This window comes from Triplophysa dalaica, chromosome 6 (genome assembly GCF_015846415.1).
Source record: "Triplophysa dalaica isolate WHDGS20190420 chromosome 6, ASM1584641v1, whole genome shotgun sequence".
NCBI classification, from domain to species: domain Eukaryota; kingdom Metazoa; phylum Chordata; class Actinopteri; order Cypriniformes; family Nemacheilidae; genus Triplophysa; species Triplophysa dalaica.
The window spans coordinates 15,233,136-15,257,475 of NC_079547.1; the positions used below are offsets into that span (position 1 = coordinate 15,233,136).

The window sequence follows — 24,340 nt, forward strand, 5'->3', positions numbered from 1 at the left end:
ATTTTCCACCCACAAAAGCCTAAAAGATATACAGCGGACTTTTATTTTGAATTTACTCTAATAGGCTGAGGTTACACTAGTGTTTTATTGGCCTTTTTACTCTGCCGTCTTGTTGCTGTTACTTTATATTCCTCTGGACACTAAATCAATGTCTGGTATCTTAAAAGCAATGTCAAGTAAGTATACTTTCTGGAATTTGCTACTTCACGTAAATTTTGACTTAGCGATTAAACATAGCGCGTTCACATTCTTTATTTCACTTTGCTTTATCAGTTCATATATCACAGGTCATATTTTATACCTACACACATATACTAAAACATATATTGAATATGTTGGGACATGTTTGACTGCATTTACGTCCTCACAAAAGTCCCTTTAAAATGCAGCAAATGTTTAATGCAATGTATTACAACCTCTCATTTAATACATTTTTAAGTCATATTGGTTCCCTCTTGAAGTGTTAAATCATTGATTTTGCTCCGGGTAATAAGCAATCTCTTGTTTACTCTCTAGAGTTTCGGCTGGCTGTGGTGCAGTTACATGTGTCGAAGATTAAACCTGACAATTTAGGAAGGGCACAAAAACTTGTGAAAGAGGCTGCAGGTCAAGGTGCAAAAGTTGTAGTTTTACCTGTGAGTATATATATTTTTGTTGAGTTATTAAATGATTGTGTCTAGATGCTATGTTAAGTTGATCCGAAACAGAATATTGAAAGGTTGTACTTAAATATTCCATAATCTATATCTGTTTGCAGGAGTGCTTTAACTCCCCCTATGGAACCGCCTTCTTTGCTGAGTATGCCGAGAAGATCCCAGGAGAATCCACACAGGTGTTGTCTGAGCTGGCCAAGGATTGTGGGATATATTTAGTGGGTGGTGAGATCTTCAGTCCCGAGCATCTGATTTGTTATGATTGAAGCACCAGTGCTTGAGTCATTCATTTCCTAATATCTATGTGTTTTGTAGGTTCCATACCTGAAGAGGATGGAGGGAAGCTCTATAACACCTGTTCAGTTTTTGGTCCCGATGGAATGCTGCTTGTCAAACACAGAAAGGTCAGAGAGGACACTTAAATCAAATAAACTAATGGTCAGCGGTTTATTTAGCTACATTTCGTGCATCAATGTCAAGGTGATTTCCATGCATCATAGTTCTATAGATAAATCAGTTGGTTTATGAGAACTTATGCTTAGCGTATAGTTTTGGTATTCATAATCTTCATTGTACTTCTCTGCAGATTCATCTCTTTGATATTGACGTACCTGGGAAAATCTGTTTTCAGGAGTCTGAAACACTGAGTCCTGGAAACAGCTTGTCTATTTTTGAAACCTGTGTGTTTTTATTATATAATTCACTTTAATTTTACATGTTATTTTTCTCTTGTGATGTTTCATAATTTAACATGTCAGGTGTTGTTTGCAGCATTTTGTAAAGTAGGTGTGGGCATTTGCTATGACATTCGCTTTCCGGAGCTTGCACAGATCTACGCAAGAAAAGGCGAGAGAACTTAAAATAACACATCTTTTTAAATGTGTTGTCAAATAAAATGTATTTTAAATATACTTTGTATATTCGGTCATTTTGTTCTCTGTAGGTTGCCAGCTTTTGGTATATCCTGGTGCTTTTAATACGACCACAGGGCCGGCTCACTGGGAGCTGCTGCAGAGGGGGAGGTCAGTATCCAAAGCATTCCTTTGATCCTCTGTTCTTGGTGTCCCTCATAAGGAAACGTTGTGTTCTCTTGACAGAGCTGTAGACAATCAAGTTTATGTTGTCACTGCTTCCCCAGCCAGAGATGAGACTGCAAGCTATGTGGCCTGGGGTCACAGCTCTGTGGTTAACCCTTGGTAAGGTCTCTCTTATCTTTGTCTCATTAGTTACATCTTTACCATGGTAACCATGGATTTTTTTCACACAGGGGTGAGGTCATTACGAAAGCTGGGTCAGAGGAGGCTGTTGTGTATGCTGACATAGGTTATTTATATATTATTTCATATTATTGTAAGTTAATTCATAAATCATAATTTCATAGGTCATAAATAGATCTCTATTCTTCCTCTTCTCCTTACAGACCTGCAGTATTTGTCTGATGTACGTCAGCAAATCCCGATCACAACGCAGAGAAGGAATGATATATATAGTGTCAGTGCTGTTCAGGAGGGCTGAAGTGGGGTTTGTCATTTCAGAACTGTGGTTTATGTGAAGTCTTAGTTAAAGGCGGGACACTGTCACCACTTCGGTGTTAGATACAAGCAGACACCATCGGTCAGGGTGATTAAAAGAGACTTTAGACAAAGGTGCCTCACGATTTGAGCTCTGCTGTTGATCCTGTCATCTTCAATAAAAATTATATTTACAATATTAAAACAGTTAAAAGATGAGTAAATTCACTGTCTAATGAATGGTGTCTGTTTAATCATGTATTGAATGTATGTTAAATAAACAATGTTTTTAATTATTGTTTTAGCACTGTGTATTATTTGTGCTTTTGTGACTTGTAAATTCCCTGAATCAGTATGTCAAGTTTATATTAAATGCAACAGTGAATCACTCCCAAGTTGGCATATAAACGCTTTTTTTTAGCTTATAGAGCCCCCTTGTGCATACAGAAGACCTCTGCATGCTCTCTGCAAAAAAGTACAGAACACAGAAAAATACCTGCTACATATTAACTTTGCTAATTAGACAATACTTTGACTTCAGGTTAATTACGTAATTAGTACTTACACTTATTAAAATAATTCCAGGATTTATAGTATTGTCTGATTCCTCTTAAAGTCTTTGACTGTTAAAAATGAGTAAGACTGAATTAAGTAACCTTAATTAGAATCTTCTCAAAAAATTATTTTTTGATTGTTGATTGTGTGAAACACAAATTTTTTGATTATGCAAGCATTTTAATTTCTGTGTGGCATGACTAGATGAGGTCAATCTTCAAGATCAAACGGGCTGTAAATCATTATGCATATCACAAGAGGTTTACAGCATGAGATCGAGTTTATAATCCTTTGAAGTAAAGCCATAACATCCAACACTAGACAGCTGACACAATGTTCTTACAAAATAGAATAAAAACAAAGTAGACTAAGCATATTCTCATGCTAAGATACTATTTTTTTTATTGTGAAGAAATGTGTTGGTCGTTGTATTTATGAATTTTCTTTATTTTATGAAACAGGAAATAAGGGTTGAAAATATTTTCCCTGATAAAATGTTGAGTTATATGTAATAAATAGGTTCTTTAAGTATTTTTTTACAAATATTATTTGTAAAATATTTTATTTCTATAAAATCATATACTGTTGATATTTTATATTATTATTTCTTTTTCATTTATATTTTCTGTAATTATAGTTAGGTGGTTGGGTGCAACAAAACAATTTCAATAAAAGTCAAAAGATAAAAGAAGGGTTTCAAAATGAGAAGACGGCAAGACACATATTTCGTGATTTTTTGCCATAAATCATTTTTATTAGTCACCCTGATGTTTTGCAAATATATAACCAATAAATGTAATACAGAGTGCATGTCAACTTTCACAACACAATATGCAATCATTGAAAAAGTTCAGTGTTTTTTCTATTTCCTGAAAATATAAAATCGGGAAATAATAGGTTTCATATGGACAGCAACGATATCATGTCATCGGAATTTATCTACAGTATATCTACTGTATATAAAATGTATTTAAACAAATACAACTGCCTTGCTCGAGTTCAGAGCTCAGTGGCTGGTAGGTCAGGTTCTAGCTGTATGGGTTGAACTGCGTCCTCTTTTCATTCAGGGGTGAGGTAAACACAAAAGCTGTGTTAGAGAGAGATGTTTGTATGCTGACATAGATGAATTTTGTGGCAGATGCATTTTGAGTTGACTAGGCTTCTATCACTCACTGCTAAATCTTTTATTCAGTTCTCAATACCAAAGCCAGGTTGTTTAATAACTTGTGTAACTTAAAAGGATTTCGAAATTTGATTTGTTACCGATTTTAGATTAAAACTCAGTGCTAAAACATTTGCTTCTAGTACTGCTAAATATAAAATATAGTTTAACAGCACTTCAGAGATGACCTTCAAATTCAGTGAAAATGAAAATAAAGTCCTTTTTTGTACCACTAATGACAAATATTGTAACCTTTTGTGTTCCACCCTGTCTAACCACTTTGGGCTTGAACATATAAAGCTGACACGAAACAGAAGAGCTATTCACCAAACCAAAGCATGCCCTTGACATGTAATTATTGTATCAAAGTAAAACACTTTAATACCATGCATAAAACATCCTTAGTTACCAACAGTGTTGTGTGTAACTAGTTATGAAGTAGTTACTGTAATTTAAATACCTTTGCCTTTAAAAAGTTAAGTAATTGAACTAAATACTGTGTTTTATATTTAACATTGGAAACGACATAAAAATGATAAGTCTAACTTTAAAATGTATGCTTTAATATAGATTCTTCTCACATTTGTATACTTTGGTCAGTTAATAAGAATAATTTATGAAGTTATTTATTATTTATTTGAATGATCCTTGAATCAAGTCTAATCAAGGTTGATGATGGATAAAGAAAGTTATTAGTAATAAGCATAAATACTTTTTGGAGAGAGTAATTTTTCAGAAATCTAATTACATTGTTGAATATGTAATTAGTAACAAGTTATTAATTACTTTTCCAGAGTAACTTACCCAACACTGGTTACAAAAAGACAGAATAGGCGAGGCACATTTTATTTAAAGAGCACAAGTTTAACAGAACCGTGATTTGATCCAATGTGGTTTCCAATAAATAGAATATATTCATTACTTATTATTTGTGAGAATAGAATATTCCGGCTGATTCACTACCGAATCAGAGTAAGAAATGACACCGTAAGGCCGCAGTATTAATAATCAGTGCAATAAAGGCCTATGAGGTATCAACCAATGAAATCGCAGACCACGTTATACATCTGTCTCAGGAAGGGAAGCCCACAGCTTCATATCCATCACGATCAACTTGTTCTCCTCGCTGCATGAATAATCTGCAACACAAATAAAGATGTCCGCACAATTCAAACATCTAACCAGAGATGAATCACAGGAAAACCTCAAAATCTTCAGAACGTCTGTACCCCCACAACTGAAATGTTTTCTTCTTTTTATATCTCGGTCCAGTTTCCTTTGGTAACAAAGAGACGCAGCCACCAGTAGAAAAACAACCACGCACAGAACCGTGCTAAACATCCACAGATATTTCGACAGCCATCCATCCTCTATATTTGACTTTACACCATCTGACCACAAACAACATGAGAAGATTACTGTGCAAATTAGTGTATGCATTTATACAGAAGTCTATACACATTTTAGGGGCGCTTTCCCGGACAGGGTTTAAGACTAGTCACACTAACTTAAATCTTAAAGGTGTCTTGATCAAAAACAACTTACACTGACATACTGTATCTTAAATAAGATCATTGCCATTATTTTGTGTTGAGATGCACACCAGTAATTTTTTAGTTTGGTATGCTTTTTGAAACTACTTAAATATCCCAATTTAACTAAGGCCTAGTCCTGATTTAAAATAATCCTGTCCGGGAAACAGCCCCTTAAACTTTAGATACAAACTTTGATTTGAGTTTCGGAATTAGGTTGTAAATACAACATTGTTCATGTTATCCAGGACACAGCTTGTTTTACATTTTATCTGGTAAAGCAAAACATCCAATTCACTAAAAGAAAAAGGGCACTCACAGTTTGTTGTAGTCAACATTTCATTTAACATATCGTTGTCTATGACACAGGCTATAACAGTGTCTGGTGAGATGTTGATGGATAAGACACTTGTGATGTTGTAGAGTTGAGACTTTGGCAGAGTGTTCACATATGTGATGATTGTTGTTTTTGGAGGGCGCTGTGTGTGGTTTATAATCCAGTAAATATTTGGAGCTGGAAATCCTCCTCTAGTGTTAAACACCAATAGGGTTTTCTCTCCATTCACTATATTCTCTCTTAGTACAGTAGTATTGCTAAAATGAACTACAAACAGGTCAAAATATTAATATTACATGCTTTTTTATCAGTATTGTCGCTATACTAAATGCAAACATCATTATAAAAGTCAATGGACCTTTACTGGTTCCATATCCATTTTCTTACCTGCTACAGTGAGGCAGACTGTGCAAACCAGAATACAGTTTTCTTGAAGCTTTAGATGAAAACTGTAATGTCGTGCATCTGATAAACGTTTGCCACGCAACACCATGATAAAGTCTCCAGAATTTGGGACCGAAGATGAAACAGTGGTACTGCGGGACACATTTTGTGTGTCCTCCTGCTGCTTCGTCCAGTTTGTGGTGTGTATAACTTCCACGTGTCTTTTCCATTCAGATGAGAGGAGCAGGGATGTCATATTTTTCACCCCATCATAAATACAGGGAAGTTGGACATTTTCTCCTATTACTCCAACTATGCATTCATCTGCTAGATGTCAAGAGTTCAAATGTAATTCTTGACAGAATTGAATGAAGACAAGATCAACTCAACACACTCAGAATTCTTACCTTGTGACATGATGAGACTTGTGAGAAGCAAAGCACAGACGTAGGTATTTTCCATCACAGTAATCTGATTTATGAAAAAAATCAAAGGCGAGTACAGTCAAAGTGTATAAGACTACTAACAGTTTACTGTAAATACATCAGATGCCCAAAACCAAAATAAAATGAAAAACAGTCTACGCGCGACTTGTCTGAACAGTCCCCTTTGTTTAAGTGCCAGTCGTCAAATGAACAGAAGAAACCGTAGTGCACATTTTCATAAATGAATATTCTATAGAATGTCAGGAATCTTATATGTCAATAAATTGTCTCACAAATAAATGAAAAGTTAAAAACCAACAAACATATTACCATTCATTGCGTTAAGGTATCAAATAATCCAGTTTCGTCTCTATCATTATATTATTAGAACAAGTTTGACAGCTTGCCATACCTTCCCAAACCTGTTACAGTAAATGTTCACACACACCTCATATTTCACGTAGGCTTTATTTAAAGGCATGATAGCCCATCCCTATATTTTAGAATGCATTTAATGTGCTGAACCTTTAATTTTATGCTTTATAACGTTTGCTGATGTAAATAACGGCAACAGTAAGCATACATTTTTTGGTGTCGGTTACAAATAAAAAGTTCAACACATGATTTTCTTCTGGAAAATAGTGTCACCTAGTGGACATGTGCACCGAAGAGTACGGAAAGAACATCATGCCCCAAAATGCCTATTTATAGGAAATAAAAAAATAATCTATATGAATAAAAAATAAAACATAAGTAATTAAATACATTATTAAATAAATAACTGTGAAATACATTGCAATGCGCAACGGACTGCAGCAACGTCAAGCCAACACTGAAGAATGATAGATGTCATGTCATGAATGTGTTGCATCATCAGATTGTTGCGTGTTCTCCATTGGTCACGTGGATCAGTACGCCCCTGCGTAATCGCCAATCCAGTTGTGTCTTTTATACAACACATACAGTGATTGGCGTAGAAATCAGGCTTGGTGATATAACGTTACCTGCCTTTTCAATGTAAAGCGTTTTGTAAGTAGGAGTTGTGTTCATTCTTCTGTATCTGTGATCTCAAGTAACGTTAGTTTCCATCTCATAATAAGCTGTATCAGGAGCGCGCATGGCTTCACGTGTACAGAACGACATCTCAGCCGGCTTCCTACAAGAGTTCAAATCATTCGCCACAGACGCGATCCACGTTGGGTCAGAACCGGAGCAATGGAACTCTATGGCCGTAGTGCCCCCTATTTCATTGTCTACCACATTTAAACAGCACGGTCCGGGAAAACATGCGGTAGGTTATTGTATAATGATTTGGAAATGAGAATATTAAATGTTGGCATGCTTTTATGTGAACGACTTGATGCTTGTATCGATGGATTTTTCTGTAATTAATTAGTATTCCGAAAAGCCGGGTCTGATGTAATATCGATGGCAGGACTTTTAGTATGAAAAATAAGATATTAAATGAAAGGTCCAAATTTAAAAAGTAATGCGAGTAGAAATCTGCGTTGACGGCTAATAAATTGAATGAACTAACTTAACGTTTCTCGCCAGTTAGCCGGTGAGTTAGGTTTATTCGAAATCGCAACGTAAGGTTTATAACAAATGTTGAATGATACTTTGACCTTTGCTCAGCTGACGTAACGTACGTCAAATGATGCGATTAACGTTACATTAAAGGCGTGCTGCTTATTGCCTATTTAAACGTCCGTCGCGTGCTATAAATGCCAAACTTCATTTAACGTCAACGTTACTTCACTCGCGACGTTAAATGTATATTTGTATGTTCCTTAGTATTTCTTGTGGATTTAAATCACGGGGGGGTCATAACTTTTTTTGTGTAACGTTAGTTGCATTCTTCCGAGAGAGGAGAGCTCTTGAAAAATTGAACTTTACACATAATACAATATTCAGTTTTATGTCTGAGAAGTATTTCTTGCTAGTGGATTTTACCAGTTTGCCATTTGCAGGTGTGACGAAATAACGGACCTTGAATTGGTCATGGTGACTAATAACAAAGTGAAACTTTGCTAGAACACATTGGTTGAGTAGTTTGTTTAAACGTGTTAATATAATAGTCAGATATAGATAAAAGATTACACGTTTACAAAATATTTTTGGTCTTTCGCTTAATTCTTGCTGTAAGGGGCATCGTTCACCTCACATTCATGCGTCATTAAGTTTTAAAAAGGCTTGCAACAGAATCGTGAGAACATCCAGGTGGTAAAATAAAGGCATGTGTGTACTGTGTCTCCTCAGCTCGACCTCATTTTACAAAGTGGTTGATGTCCTCAGGAATATTTTGTTGACCTAAGGACAACATTATTTTTAAATAAAACATAAACCCCTACCTTAACTTACCCCTAATAACAATGGTTTAGAAGCACCTAATCTTGGTTGGAAGATTACATTTAAAATAAACTGTAAACTTCTTTCTGAAATCTGGTTGGTTGATTTAAATCTTGTCCCAGGGTCAACATGATGTTGTCCTAAGGATATCAACCACTTGGCAAAAACAGGAGAGCCATCTCGCTCACAAGCCAATAATGTGTTGCTTTATATAAACAACAAACAATTATGTCACTTTTTTCTATTACCATCAATCAATTTAAGAGCTTCTATTATTTGAACTTTAGTGTGAATGTTTGAGACACTCACATGAGTTAAATACAAGCCTGTGTTTTGTTTTTCTTATGTTTTAGGGTTTTGAATACAGCAGGAGTGGAAACCCCACACGCAATTGTCTTGAAAAAGCAGTTGCCGCTTTGGATGGTGCAAAATACTGTGAGACAACAACCAATACAATGTAATTTAGATTATTTGTACATACTGAAATGTCGTAAAAGGCGGTCTGTCTCTCTTAATAGGTCTCGCTGTTGCCTCGGGGTTAGCTGCCACTTTGACCATCACACATTTGTTAAAGACTGGAGATGGAATTGTGTGCATGAATGATGTCTATGGAGGTGAGTGACTCCTTTTAATAAATACAATTTATTTGGGAATTGAAATGCATTCAGCTGAGTGTCTATATTATGTTTTTCCAACCAGGTACTAACCGATATTTCAGTAAGATTGCAGCTGAAGTGGGCCTTGATGTGTCATTTGAAGACTGTACAACGCTAGAGCTGCTAAAGGCAGCTCTTAAACCAAATACAAAGGTAATCTTTGTAAAATAAAATCAGATTTTGTATTATTTTTAAGTATTGTTTGTGTATACACACTGTGTATTGTAATCAAACATGGTATACATTTATTTTTATTTTCCTCAGATGGTGTGGATTGAAACTCCCACAAACCCTACAATGAAGGTTGTGGACATTCAGGGCTGTGCAGACATTGTCCATGAGCACAACAAAGACACACTTGTTGTTGTGGACAACACCTTCATGTCAGCCTATTTTCAGGTATAAAGTACATAATATCGATGTGAGATTTGCATTGAGTAGAGAAACTATAGATTTTTACATATAAAGTAGGCCATGGGTCTGTAACCGGGGGTCAGCCGTGACTTTCGTGTAAAGTATGTTATGCAACAATAACGTAATATTGCTTTGACAATAAGGGTTGTTTCTATTTAAATAGCCATGTTTACTCATTTAGTATAAGGGGGTTCCTGCTCCATACCTCTCTCATCTAAGGGGTCCTTGCCCCGAAAAACGTTGAAGACCACTGTAGTAGGCCTAAATGTTTTTGTGTTTTTTCATAAACCAGATAAGCCAAGTGCTGTTCTGATAGATTTCTATTAACAGAATCTAGATGCTTAAATATTTAATTCTTAATTAGTCTCGCATAGCCAGACTTCATACTGAAGGTCTGCAGCTTGTTATCGCCACTTTCTTTGGCCAAGGCCCACCCAAAGGCCATATGACTGACAGGTAATGCAACCAATCAAGTTTCGTTTTGTGCTGCATCATGTTTAGAGGCGTGCAAATGTCCTCAAAGAAACAGGCCGGTGTAAATTCACAAACGTGTCAAAAGTTAACAGCACAAAATGATTAAAAGTTTATGCCTTGAACCTTGCATACTTTGAAGAATGAACTCTTTCCCCGCCAGCCTATTTTTTAAAAAGTTGCCAGCCTACGCCAGCGTTTTTTAACATTTACAAACTTTAATGGCTCACAGCATATTTTCGGTAAAGAATATATGGACAAACAATATGTCCAATAAAAGAACACAGTCTCTGCTTTTAAACGAAATAAACCGTATTCTTCTTTCTTAAGTTGTTCTTTTTTTATCACTCCTTAGATGTGGGTAGGTTTCTTCAAAAATGCATCACTTTGATTAAACAGCTGAGATAATTAAAGTTTTTTTGTCAAAGATTCCACCCAGATTACACTCCGAACAATCATTAAATACCGATTAAAAAAAACATACGTTCTGGGATTTTGTACTTTTTCTCAAAGGTGTGTAACAGTGCAACCTGCTGTACAACTATACAAACACTGATTGCCGTTATAACTTGTGTTTTGCGGGAAACCGTTTTTTTTAAATGTTGAGATAACTCGTCAATGGGGTTGAAAGAGTTAAGCGTTTAGCTGATTGTTTCGATATTTCTCGGCTGATGAACAGTATTTCTTGAATATTATTCATGACTCCTCATATTTCGCCGAGTATTTATTTTGATCACATTTATAAAAGATAGATACAGTTGTACGATTACTTCCGAAATCATACTGCGCGTGTGGGGGGGAGGGGTAGGCTGAACTTAAGCACATTGTCAACAAAACACAGACATCAGTTTTACTCACCGCATGCGGTTCATATCCGGCATCTTTTAGCGCTGTGACGGCTCCATATATCAAATTTCCACCGTTTCCACCGTTTATATAACATTCTTCACCCAAATGCAGTGAACAAACAAACACCTGAACTTGGCGAACATATACTCTCTCTCTCCTGCACACAAGTGAAAGTGACGTCTGCGCATGCTCCTTCTTCTCTCCATGCTGCCGCGTGCTTTTCTGGGAGAATTGTTACAAAAAATCTTGCAGAACAGAAATACTACCCAATACGCCCAACTCGTTGTTTGACAAGTTGACCATGTTAAGGATGAGAAGATAGCACCTTTAACATTGTAAAGTCAGAATGCATGTCACATTGTTGCAGCACCCCTTTAATTGTATTTTTTCTCATGAAACAGCGCCCTCTTGCCCTTGGAGCGGATATCTGCATGTATTCTGCAACAAAATACATGAATGGTAAAAATGCAAATGACATGCAAGACAAACTTTTTATTTAACCTGAATTCAGTGGCCTAAAGATGAGATTTTGCTTCTAATTTCAGGACACAGTGATGTTGTCATGGGGTTGATGTCTCTCAACAACGATGACCTTTATGAACGGCTTAAATTTTTGCAGAATGGTAAGGCATTACCTAATCGGACCTAAATCCTCCAGCTGCCTAGTATTTCTTCTACAAAATACATTACAGTGATGCTAATTTCAATATTGTACCTTAACTTTATGCACCAACAATACCTTCAAGATGGTTGTATAGACCGTTATCAGGAGCTTACCTGCAGCATATCGGTTTATGTAGCTTTTTTATCAGTGTTTATGAGATGTTGTTGTAAAATGAACTTTGTTTTTTGGCAAGTACTTGCAAAGAGATACAGTTGCCAGAAATAATGACACTGAAAAGTCCTTTTGTGTCTTGCCAACTCGATTGAATTCAATGTGTCAACATCATATTTAGTGAAGAACTAATGTTTGATACTGTTGTAATTCACAATATGCAATGGATATACTTGAATACATTACTGTCTTTGTCTCTGTATATTAGCACTTGGAGCCGTGCCCTCCCCATTTGACTGCTATATGTGTAATCGAGGTCTGAAGACACTACACCTCAGGATGAAACAGCACTTTAAGAACGCATTGGCTGCGGCACAGTTTCTGGAGGCTGACCCAAGGGTGGATAAAGTCATCTTCCCAGGTGTTTATGGGAGGACTTTTATCCTTAACCTTACAACATTGAAGAAAATTTTATTATACCACATTTAAATAAAATTAATGGTTAATATTTTGTTGGTCTCATTGTAAAATTGTGCGCCTAGGTTTTTTATCAGTGCATCACCCCCATTTTATTTTTATTAGTGTGGTACCCCTTTCAAAACACCTGGATAGAGAGATGATCTTTTAATCTCTGCAGGTCTTCCTTCTCATCCTCAGCATGAGCTGACAAAGAGACAGTGCACAGGCTGTCCCGGGATGATCACCTTCTACATCAAAGGGAATCTGGAGCATGCCAGCACATTTCTAAGCAATCTGAAGGTCATTTAAAGCTATTGTTTTGCAAGCTAGATCGGCTACATATTGTTAAAAAAAACTTTCTTGAAAATCTGTTTACTTAACTTGACTTTTTTGTGTTCTGCGTTGCAGCTGTTTGCTCTTGCTGAAAGTCTTGGTGGTTATGAGAGTCTAGCAGAGCATCCGTAAGTTCTGAACACCAAATCATCTGACTGTCTGAGTCAAAATTGTTTTACATTGTGAAAACATTTTACACTATTTGCTAAACAATACATATTTCCCAGTCTTTAAATGAATATTCATTGGGGTACATGTGGACAATGCATGACACTAGGTTCGTGATATAATAGTGTCACAATATTTCAAAATAAATGTAAAACATTTTGTTCTACATGCAATTTATAGGGTTTGCGACATTCAAGGTTTAATTTGATTTGATGTATTAATAGAAATTCAGTGGGTCTGTTGCTGGCAAATAAAACACTTTTAACATATATTTGAAGGTAAGTATAGTATTAGTAAAACTAAATGCTTAGAAAGAAATTTAAAACGCAATAAAAGCACAAAACTATGTTGACTCTGGTCACGTGCTGGCAACTCAACCTATTGGATTCAATATTGTTAAAAAACGACATTGCTCAACAATATATATCACCACTCCTAATACTCTTACTCATTTTTTTATTATAAAATTAACCGTTCATGTGCAAGGTTAGTTTGTTGGCCAGAAGGTGGCGTTGGTGTTTTAGCATTGCAGTAACAGAAAATAGCAGAAACAACGTTCTGCACGGTTTGTGTCACTGTAGAACATGTTTCAAAAGGAAACAATAGAATGTTTCTTAAGGCATGAAAGGTGGTGTTCAATGTAAATATAAAGGTCATGTGTGTAACCAGATGGCTTATGAAGCAGTGACCGTTTAGAATTAATTCATTAGAATACCATTCAAGTGCTTAACTTCGAAATAAATTTAAACGTCCTTCTGTTAATACAGTCCTAAACAACAAGTTTAAATTAGTCAAGTTGTTTAATAATGTAGTTTAGGGTAATGTTGCATCAGTTTCCCATGGTGTCGTTTTTCTTTTCCAGTGCGATTATGACTCACGCTTCAGTGTGTGAGAATGAGAGGAAGAAGCTGGGTATCTCCGATACGCTCATTCGTCTGTCTGTGGGGATCGAGGATGAGGAAGATATTATTGCAGATTTAGACCAAGCCCTCAGTGCTGCTGTGAGTATTTTAAACAAACTAACTTTTCTTGTGCACGTACAGTCCTCCCTGACTCAAAGTTTTGGATTAAAGGAATAAAATGATCCAGAAATTCACATTTTGCCAAGCATTTCTGTTTGTTAGGCATATAAAGCTATCAAATGTGAACAGTAGACTTGGAAAGGATCGAATGAGTAATGTGAATTAATTTTATTATTCTTTTATGATGCTTTTTTGTCCTTTTTGAAGCTTCCGTCCACAGTAATTTCACAAAAATTGTGGGAAAAAAATTGTGGGAAAAATTACTGTCATCATGGATTTACCATTACGACATCCCCAACCTGAAATACTTTCATTTGAAAATATTTTGAATATATTTTAAAAACCGTTGGTTAGCAAACAACATTTGAATCAGTTGACTTCCAATGTATGGACATTTCTCAAAATATCTTTTGTGTTTTACAGACAAAAGTCATATACAAGTGTTAAATGACATGAAGGTAAATAAAATCTGAACAAATGATATCGGCTGAACGATCCCTTTAAATTGAGCTTCCTGTTGGCTCTCACATAAAAGAATATGTCTTTACCAGATGTTTATAAATATGCATACATGTCCATATGGTCATGCACAGTGCAAATAGATGCTTCCTGTCAGTGGCATAGCCAGAATTTTATCTTTGAGGGCCTGTCTGTAAATGAGGGGGCCATTATGTATACGTATAGGTTTCTATACATGTAGATATTTATAGGTACTAAAATGATACACCTGTATACAGCTCATTTCACCTTTTTAGCAAACATAATCAAAGCCTAGCGGCTCTTAATCCGGTCCTCGCGTCCCACCTTATTTTGAGTCTCTCTCATTTCACACACCTGATTTAAATCACAAATTTGCAGCATCTTCATACACGACTACGGAAGTTTGAAGGGTTATTTAACCGCAATCATCAGATTTGCGTAACGATAGTAGTTCCTTTCAGTCCACTTCCATGCCCTTAATGTCCAGTTCGCAGGGCTTTTACGTGCGAATTGAACAAACGTCTGATGTGGTAAGAGACGCATACAAAATATTCAGAGGGAAGTCGTGAGGACCAGGATTAAAGCCGCAGTAGCTCGGCGGCTACCAGTCAAACCATTGTCTTACCTTTTACATTACAAGGCGGAGTGTTCGAGGGTGAGAAAACGTTTCTGTTGAGAAAAGTCCTCAAGAACACTACAAGAAGTTAAATGCCGTGTAATCGTTATCTTTAGCAGTGTACTCATTTTCTTCTTGCTCATCTTTTCGTGATGTATAAAAAAAAGAAACCGAATATTGTGCGCACCCGCCATAACAGCATAGCCTACAAATTAAAATTCTTGCTACGCACAAAACGTGACATAACTAAACCAATAACTTTGAAAACAGCGGGGAGCTCTGATTGGTCGATCAACCAGAGTAACAAATCAACAAGTCCTTATTTGTTATTTTAAGCAATCAAAAATCTGAAGGGGCCGTACATGTAAATGAGGGGGCCTAGGTCCCCTCGTGGCTACGCTACTGCTTCCTGTACCGATGATCCTCAATAGATCACTTTCAATGTTTCTGTACAGACGGCCAGTGCATTATCAGTATATGGCACCATTGTCTCCATTGTAATGATTTTATTCAAAATGGTATGCAGTTCTATTTATACAGTCTCGGTTCAAAGGTGCTTTCAGATGGTGTATCTTCATTTAATGGTTTTTATTCCCTGAAACGAAAAGCTATTTCTTTAAACACAGAGAATATTTCAGCCCATAAAGTTCAGTCATCCGTCTCTAAAAGCGCTCAGTCATCTCCTCTATCTTTAAAGTGAACGGCAACATACGGTTCCAGGATATAAAGACAAATCGACTCCGGTCAGAGTCTGACAAGTAATCCCGTATTTGTGTGGTGAGGTTTATAGGGTGAAGGTGGCAACCACAGCACCTCCGTCTATCTCCTGGGAAGCCTGGTTTGCTCTGTTGAATGCGGTCTCTGTCCGTGATATCACACGGGCCGAAACTTATTAGAGAGCAAGGGTGATGCAGCTCAGTCTGATAAGAGAGATATATATGTGCAGCCTTTTATTATGTACACCTGATTATTATGTTCTAGAGGTGTGACATTTTCTCTTCATGAATTCAATCCCAGTTCCACGGTTTATAGTTGCGTGTCTGATCCCGAAGATGCAGAGAGAATGGAATTGAAATCGAGACTTGTATTCAATTTGTATCCAGTACCCTAGTGAGATCATTATAAAAGAGCCTTTGTGATTTGTGGTGTGTTTTAATTTAAGATGACAAAAATTCTGAGGGGAAGATTCCATTAGGTCCTGGCACGCAGCTTTCTTTTGAAAGATATAGATCTTTAGTTCCCTTGTTCCTCTGGTGATTATCTGCACTTTGGTGAGGTTAAGTGATGTCAGGTTTTTGTAAATTAGGGAATATGCCAAGGTCCAAAGTCTTTACTGAAGTGCTCGACAATGTGAACCTCAAATTGAGACCTCCCAACAGGGTGCTTCTTTAACTGCCGCTACTCACATTGCCAAAAATGAAAATTCTGGCATTATTTAATGAAAGTTTTCCTGTATTCCAACAACACTAGTCCTGTTGTTTTGTGGAAAACAATAGCAGCTTTTTTAAAATCTGTTATCTACATATCTATTTGAAACGGTTCAGAGCAACCATGTCTGCTTCAGAAAGGACAAAATAATTGTGGAAATTATAGCTTTTTGTAAGTTGTTGTATGGCTTTGAAAGACATTGAATATAGTTTCATGGACTAGATTTATGCCAAAGTAGGGGTGTTTAATTATTTGTTATTGATATTCAATTTAAATTTTGGCTTCCAACGGTTATGAAAACAAAATAATCAAGGTCAAAATTATGTTTCGCACGTATTCTCCAATTTCTTCTTGCTATAAATCCACAGAGCACTTATTTAGTCAGCAATGTTGAATGTAGTTAAATAAAATGTTGAATGTGTGTTTAGGAGTTTTCAGAAAGTTGCAGCTATGCACTTCATATTTGATTATATATCTTAAAGGGACAGTTTACTCCAAAATGATAATTCTGTCACCATTTACACGCCCTCATGTTTTTTCCGAAACTGTATCTTATTATTTGTTCGGTTAAACACAAAAGATTATATTTTGAAGAAAATTGGAACTAAACTGTTCTGTGGCACCATTTACTACCACAGTAGTTTTCAAGAGTGCCCCAGAACTGTTTGGATTGAAACATTCTTCTAAATATCCTATTTGTGGTCATCGGAATAACACAATTTTGACAGTTTTGGAACATTAAGGGGGTAAATGACAGAATTAAATTTTTTGTCCCATCCTTCGTTTTAAGGGGTCCTATTTTGCCTATTATTCAAAGTCTTGATGTTATGATGTGCTAAACAATTGGTGTTAGTGTTTCCATTTTCAGAAAATGATTTATATATTACATATTTCACATGTGTTTTACACTGTCATCTCAATAATAAGAAAACAAACCATTGGAGTTCCTGGTTCTATACATATACCAAAATGTGATTGACAACCAAGAAAAGGGTTGCATAGTATTTTCTAACTCTAATCCTCTCTGTTTCTCAACAGCATCCCAAAAAATGAGGTAATCCAAGATTCAATCAGGGTAGTCCTGGAAAAAATATGCCGTCACATCAGGACCAGATCAGGACACGTTTTTTGGCACATTTTAATCTACTTTAAATGTTTGACAGCTACCCTTGAAAAACATTGATTGCAATTATCAGGGAACAAATTTGTTCAACACTTCCATCTATTTCACAGATCAGGAATTTGCCATTTTTACTCTTTCAACATACAGTACTTATTAAGATTACATGCTCTGAATACTGAACTTGCTGCTTATGGATTTCTATCTATTATAATTATTGCTTGGTGAAACAGCGGGATGTTAAATAGGTCAAGCTCTATCACAGTTTTAATAAGGGAAAATGTCAATACTGCGAAAAGGGAAAACTAATATCACCAAATTATTTTTATCTTTTTACTCTTTATATTTAGACTGTTGGAGTGAGTGGAATCATCAAGTGCTTGATTTAGCATACGTTTAAACTTGCAATTGACACCTACTTCTGCTTTTAGAACCACACACAAATGCGCAATCGTCTATTCTTTGCATCAAAGATGCACATCTGCAATATTTCTAATCAACTTTCATTGCTCAGTTTAGATCATAGAACATGTTTTGATTTTTCAGCTTTATAAATTGCGGAAGGGTCTTGTTTGAACCTTTGTCTGTGCTTCCAGACCCATTAAAGCCCATTTGAAGTCTGTGTTTTTTCTACTACTTCCTGAACATCTTTGATGCTTCATGATAAGCAGTCTCTTTGAAGTCTTCCAACACCACACATGTAATTCGATGATGACTAGTAAAAGGCACATCTGACGTAATGAGCCCATCATGGCATGGGACGACGTCGTCAATGCTACAAAACAAGATTGTATTGATTGATCATGTTTTGAAAATTATTACTTATTTAAAGGACAAGTTCATATCTAGGATGACTGGTACGTGGCAAATTACTCTGCTACTGATCAGCTGTGTTTTGACAAGGCTATTTTCTTCTTTGATATCCTACGCAATGGATACAGCAACAAGAACTTGATAATGAGAAAAGCGATCAATAAAACAGTTAATGAGGCTAGTGAATATATTTAAAGGCATGTCTGAAATTTTCATTCCAGAACAGAGCGTTACAGTTGGATCCAGTGGGACTCCGGTTCTTTATAATGAATGTAATCCATACAATCTGGGAACTCAGCTATATCAGTATTGAAGGGGAAATCCATTTTTGGCCTTTTTTTTCAGCAGTACATTTAATGCCTCTTTACCACTATCCTCCGACAAGCATTTTAAATCTTAATAGTACCTCAATTACTTAGTTTACTAAAATGAAACCCCATTTTACCGATTGGATGGCATTTATGCTCACTAGCACATAATTCATTTGTCTGGAGAGTAATAGCTTAAAGATGTAATAAACTCACATTTATTAAATACTAACGTTATGTATTGTGATTAGTTTTTAAAAGGTTACTTAGGTTGGGAGCAGTGTGTGCTTTTTTGAGGGATAAGAATGATCCCACAGGACCCCAATTTGGTCATGTAATTCTAATATCAGGAACACTTTATAATAGCTTCATAATGAACGTTGTAACAAATTTAATATTAAATTGAGTAGTCTATAATTTATTTCATTATTATATGTATTTCGCCATGGACTCAGTCTTGCACAGTTCAAGGAGCCTAAGACGTCCACAGAATAACAGTATGAATAAGAAACATGAGCAAGGCCGAGGAGCATTTATTTTGGTTTTCTTTTTCTTTATGTTCCCTTTTCTATATCAAAATAAATGTTGCATGTGTGGTCTGGTCCTGTTCAGGTTCATGCTGTGCTTTTTGTTTCTCACATATCTGACATTGAAACAATTTTTGATTCTCTTCCACAGCAAAGTCTGTCACATATATGAATCATACATACACTCTGGCAGGACCTGGATCGTCTCTCAACATAAAATGTTATTCAGACAGCTTTTTGCAGCAATTTTAAATAGTCAATAATTTTCAGGACCTATAAAAAACATTGTCGTGAATGATTAAATACTGTGTTGTCAAAGTTGACAAGGACTTTTTAGGACTTTATGTATATTTATTATTTCCAAATACCAGTGACAACACAGAGGGTGACTTCTTATAAGGATTTATGGTTTAACAAAAAATTTGTTATGAGGTTTCATAAGGACAGCAGCGATGTCATTTACTAATAGAAATAGACAAATAGCGTGAGATTTCCAAAGTTTATTTTACTACACTACAATAAAATGGGTAATAACGATCTCTTCTCATTCAGTTTGGGCACACGTACACACGTGATTGCAATTTTTCGGATGTCAAATTTTATGGCTGTAGTTATTGTACGATGGCACATTTCATTTCTCAGAGCGTCCTTTGGAAGTTGTGCCGGCACATATTATATATGCATCTGAGGCACTGCAGGGTCATTCAGAGAGATCTAGTGGGAAATTACTTCATTCCTCTTTGAGTCCTCCATCTGCTTTGAAGAAGAAAGCACTTGGTTTTCCAAATTAGAAGTCCTCAAATATTTCATACAAGTACATAATCTGCAATGCTTTATTGAACTTGACAGTTGCTTCCACTTATAAGAAATATATAGTTTATAACCTTTTGTCTTTGTCTTTCATTTTACACTGTGTTGGTGATATAAGGATAATGAGTTAAACAAAGTGGAAGACATGAATATTTGTTGTTGGTGCTATGAACTTGCGCACATTTTTCTCTGACATCATCAAGCAAGAGTGAATTTACCAAACTACTTAATTCTTTCCAGGACTGTTCATCTTTTTCCACGCTTTCTTCATCATTACGACATATAGACTAGCACAGTGTGTATAAAACTAGCTATAAATGGGCCAAACTTTTTGCGTTAAGAGCAAAATCAGTTTACGATGCTTTTTGCACCTTTTTAACCTATCGTTCAATGAAAATTCATCCATCATTTACTGACACTTATTCTGTTTAAAACCAATAGGAATTCTTCTGCAAACACAACAAATATTTTGAGGCACACTGAGAAAACACCATTTCTCAAAATATCTTCTTTTGAGTTCCACAGAAGAAATTCATACAGATTTGAAATGACATAAGGTTGAATAAACTTTTGGGGGAACTATCCCTTTAAGGTTTGGACAAACCTGAAGGCAACATAAAATGTATCTAGTGCTTTGTTTTTGTGAAAGGATCAGACAAGTCAACTCATTCTTTGTTAACAGCAATGCTAAACCTCTTTATTTTCTTAAAACCTTGGTGTTTAAGAGCAGGTCTTTCCAATTATGCTGAATTATATTTCCAAAGAAAAAACTATTTAGAGCTTAACAAGCAAGGAAGTTACATGATGTTTATTGAACCTCTTGTCAATTTTCTAAAATTTTATGTGGCGCTTCATCTAATAGACTCATATTTTCATCTGTCAGAAAGGAAAGACAATCAGGCTAATTGTAGTGCTGGATGCAAAATTGCAGCTCTCTTGCTGTCCTCTTTTGGAACAGGAAATTATTTCTCCGTCACTTGTTTGTGTATTGAAAATGAAGTATGAACTATGTTCCATGATCTGCTGTGGTTGTTGCTTATGAAACCATTAAGAGGAATAGTTGAAAGTCCTAGTGAATTCAAGTAATGACATAGAACCAGTAACCTTTAGCTACTTTTAAGAACTAGCTTTACCATTCAATCCATCTGTTATGTCACTTGCACACTATTAAAAATGATAATTGTAACATGCACTACAGGCCGTGTATTCACTAAACATTTTATCTTAACACTAAGAGATCTCCCAAACAGCAGTAAATGTTTTTAGTTAAGAGTTTTCAGTTCAAACCTATTCACAACGCTGAGAGCAACTTTAACTAAGGAACAAAAAGAAAAGGGCAGGGTTGATCTCGTTGCTATGGATGATGTAAGGCATTTAATCATAGAAATATTTGAGAATAAGGTCATGCTGACATATTTAAACGAAGATCTTAAAATAAATATGTAGTCATATTTTAAATAAAATAATTTATTATAAATAAATAAATAAAGTTTTGATTGTTTTTTATTCAGTGACAATAACTTTAAAAAATACAGCTAACTCTTACAATAAAACACATTTACACACGATAACACAATAAATATCATGATTTTGGATTTATTTAAAATAGGAGTTATCTTTTGCAAATAAACTATATGTACATATAAGATATATGTTCAGCTGTCATAATCTCATAAACAGTTAGCAGATATACTGAAAGTAGTCTTTATGTTAAAACTCATTATTATGAAATCTTTCTAAAATGTTTACATGTGTGTGACAGCCATTTCAGGATAGTTGTGAGTTGGTCTTAGTGACTTAGTCCTCTTCACTACCCCTAATGTCTCAGAGGTTTAGGAGTTTTAGCGCTTTGTGATATACTCTTAAAATAAACCCTAAAATTAGGACACCTGCCCTTTATTTTTAAGAGTTCCTCCTAAATCAGCAAGTTAATTTTAGCCTAAAGATGTTTTGTGAATAAGGGCCCAGATCCCAAGGCTCCAAAAGAACATGTTGTGATGCTCGAGAGAAATCATTCAGGTGCATCACACAGCACAGGAGCATCTGTTGCCTCATAGATGGACGGTCCATTCAGACAACATTCAGTTCTGACAGTAACAGGGTTCAGCATCAGTGTTTTCCTCCGACACACTCGGAAAATGAAGATTACCTGTCATTCAGTGGAACTAAATTACTTTATGTTCTTGTATCAGGGAGAGCATTGTCAAATGCATCACTGCACTGAGAGCAGGATGGCTTACCTATTGACTAAAAGCTGAACTTTATCTTAATGTAACAGCACTGAGAGCTTTGCTACACGAAAGAGAATGTACTGCACATTGAATGTAATTTTTATACTTTCGCAAAAACATTTCACTAGGGGAAACATTTACTCTGAGACTCAAAACAAGCCATTTTTTCACCAAAAAGTCAATAAGACAGATACTATGAAGCGATCGATAGAACATGAGGAAGTGTCCACAAAAATAAATCCATAACTGTGTTAATTGAATAAAAAGCTTTTTTGTTCTTGGGTTACATTTAACCCAGTGTTGGGTCAAAAAAAGGACAAACCCAACCGTTGGGTTGTAAATTAACCAATCTTGGGTTGTTTCAACTCACAATACTGTGTACCATTATTGGGTTAAAAATAAACATTTTCTATATTAACGGCTGGGTTTTTTACCCAAACGTGGGTTGAAAATAACTGAGCATTTAGAATGTACAGTATAGTCTAATTATAATACGAGGGAGGATATCTCAGCATCACATAAAAGGTTTCCTCATTTGCTTAAACAATGCATGGTGATACTGTTATAAATAAGTTTACATTGAGCCCCTTTTCCAGTTCTGTGAAAATCGAATTTTTCGGGGGTCTCTATTCCCAGGTCTATTGTGCATCCATGTACAAAGTGACACCACTCGATAGATGAATCAGTCAAAGAACATGACATACTTATAGATGAATCAGTCAAAGAACATGACGCACTTTTAAATAGGGCTTCTTAGAACGTGCAGCTCTACTATCTTATGCATGCATTGTCTAACTGAATGAAGCAAACATTTAAATTAAATTTGTTTCTGATATATACATTAAAGTGATGCAAGATTTTTGTTTCATAACTTTACAATTGTTATAATTTTTATGAAACTATAAAAAACGTCCCCATAATTGAGTTTCCATAGTAGGAATACAAATTAATTTGGAAATTCAATAGGGGCTTATTTTGAAGTGAAAGACTCCTTTTGGACAACATATTCCAAAACAATGCACAGAATGCGGTCACACAATGGTCATTGTTTAATTTAAAATGACCTTTGACCTGAAGTCTCTTCATAAAGGATATTGTCCATGTCTTCTTACTGAGATAACAGAAAACCTGATCCAGTAATTAAATTATGCAAAGAACTAATGCAGGGTTAATTGTAACATGGATCTTTTAGGGTTGGGCGATTTGTGCTGATGTGTTTTCTTGGTGATCTTGGTCAAAGAGTGTCAGTACTAAAGTAAATTTCTTCATTATATGTTTTTTTTTCATGTCACCAAATCCAACCCTATATTATCTTAATCAATGTCTTGTTGCCTAAACACAGTACCATATTAAAACATTTTTCACATTGACAAATGTGAAGGCAATGAGATGAAAAAAATGTAAATTCCATTATTAAAAATCATCACTGAAATTAAGGTATCAAGGGAAGACATCAACAATAATGATTTTTTAAATAATTCTGCAGTATTTTCTCCATTTGTCTAGATCTGCTACACTACAAAAAAGAGCTTCAAAAGGTTCTTAACATCTTGGTTGCATAAAAAACCTTTAACATCTGAGAACCTTCCTGTTTCACAAAAGGTTCCTTGTGGTAAAAAAAGGTTCTTCAGATTATAAAGAAGTAAGAAAGAGATGGTTCTTTAAAGAGCATTTGACAGAAGGGTTCTTTGTGGAATCAAAAATGGTTCTTCTATGGCATCGCAGTGAAGAACCTTTCAAGTACCTTTATTTTTATAAGTGTAGCGGGTTGCTCTTTACCATAGAAAATATTTTGTTTCATGTCCTAAGGAGCAAGTTTTCATATTTGCTCTGTAGCTGTATCAACAGCCATTTATCCTGTTTATTGATGTCTAGTAGAACGAGTCTAAGAACTCGCTTGTGGGCAAACCCGCAGCAGCGGAGCAGATCGAGTCCGCCAAAATCGAACCTAA

The 24,340-nt window shown here is 35.6% G+C and overlaps 3 protein-coding genes across 7 annotated transcripts; 2 read left to right on the plus strand and 1 right to left on the minus strand.

Annotated features, from left to right (window-relative positions):
• The first annotated feature begins 41 nt into the window (after window positions 1–41).
• On the plus strand, window positions 42–2,468 carry nit2 (nitrilase family, member 2). Its single transcript, XM_056750858.1, has 10 exons — window positions 42–176; window positions 517–635; window positions 758–878; window positions 969–1,057; window positions 1,240–1,333; window positions 1,425–1,499; window positions 1,597–1,675; window positions 1,751–1,849; window positions 1,921–1,976; window positions 2,074–2,468. The coding sequence occupies exons 1-10, from the start codon at window positions 149–151 to the stop codon at window positions 2,166–2,168; spliced, it is 855 nt and encodes a 284-aa protein (XP_056606836.1). The 5' UTR covers window positions 42–148; the 3' UTR covers window positions 2,169–2,468.
• A 2,227-nt stretch (window positions 2,469–4,695) lies between these two features.
• LOC130424945 (ICOS ligand-like) lies at window positions 4,696–6,972 on the minus strand. 5 transcript variants are annotated; one of them, XM_056750955.1, is made up of 6 exons: window positions 6,890–6,972; window positions 6,542–6,605; window positions 6,138–6,461; window positions 5,733–6,017; window positions 5,111–5,272; window positions 4,696–5,020 (listed from the first exon to the last, which is right to left on the minus strand). In XM_056750955.1, exons 1-6 carry the CDS (start codon window positions 6,890–6,892, stop codon window positions 4,941–4,943), a joined length of 918 nt encoding a protein of 305 aa, XP_056606933.1. In that variant the 5' UTR covers window positions 6,893–6,972; the 3' UTR covers window positions 4,696–4,940. The 5 variants fall into 5 exon arrangements, with proteins under 5 accessions (XP_056606933.1, XP_056606929.1, XP_056606928.1 ...); XM_056750951.1 differs by having other exon boundaries at window positions 4,696–5,272; window positions 6,138–6,458; XM_056750950.1 differs by having other exon boundaries at window positions 4,696–5,272.
• A 544-nt stretch (window positions 6,973–7,516) lies between these two features.
• On the plus strand, window positions 7,517–18,335 carry LOC130425086 (cystathionine gamma-lyase-like). Its single transcript, XM_056751143.1, has 12 exons — window positions 7,517–7,850; window positions 9,262–9,343; window positions 9,427–9,522; window positions 9,608–9,717; window positions 9,829–9,963; window positions 11,700–11,757; window positions 11,844–11,921; window positions 12,342–12,494; window positions 12,711–12,832; window positions 12,941–12,993; window positions 13,896–14,034; window positions 17,618–18,335. Exons 1-12 carry the CDS (start codon window positions 7,677–7,679, stop codon window positions 17,630–17,632), a joined length of 1,215 nt encoding a protein of 404 aa, XP_056607121.1. The 5' UTR covers window positions 7,517–7,676; the 3' UTR covers window positions 17,633–18,335.
• Window positions 18,336–24,340: the final 6,005 nt, after the last annotated feature.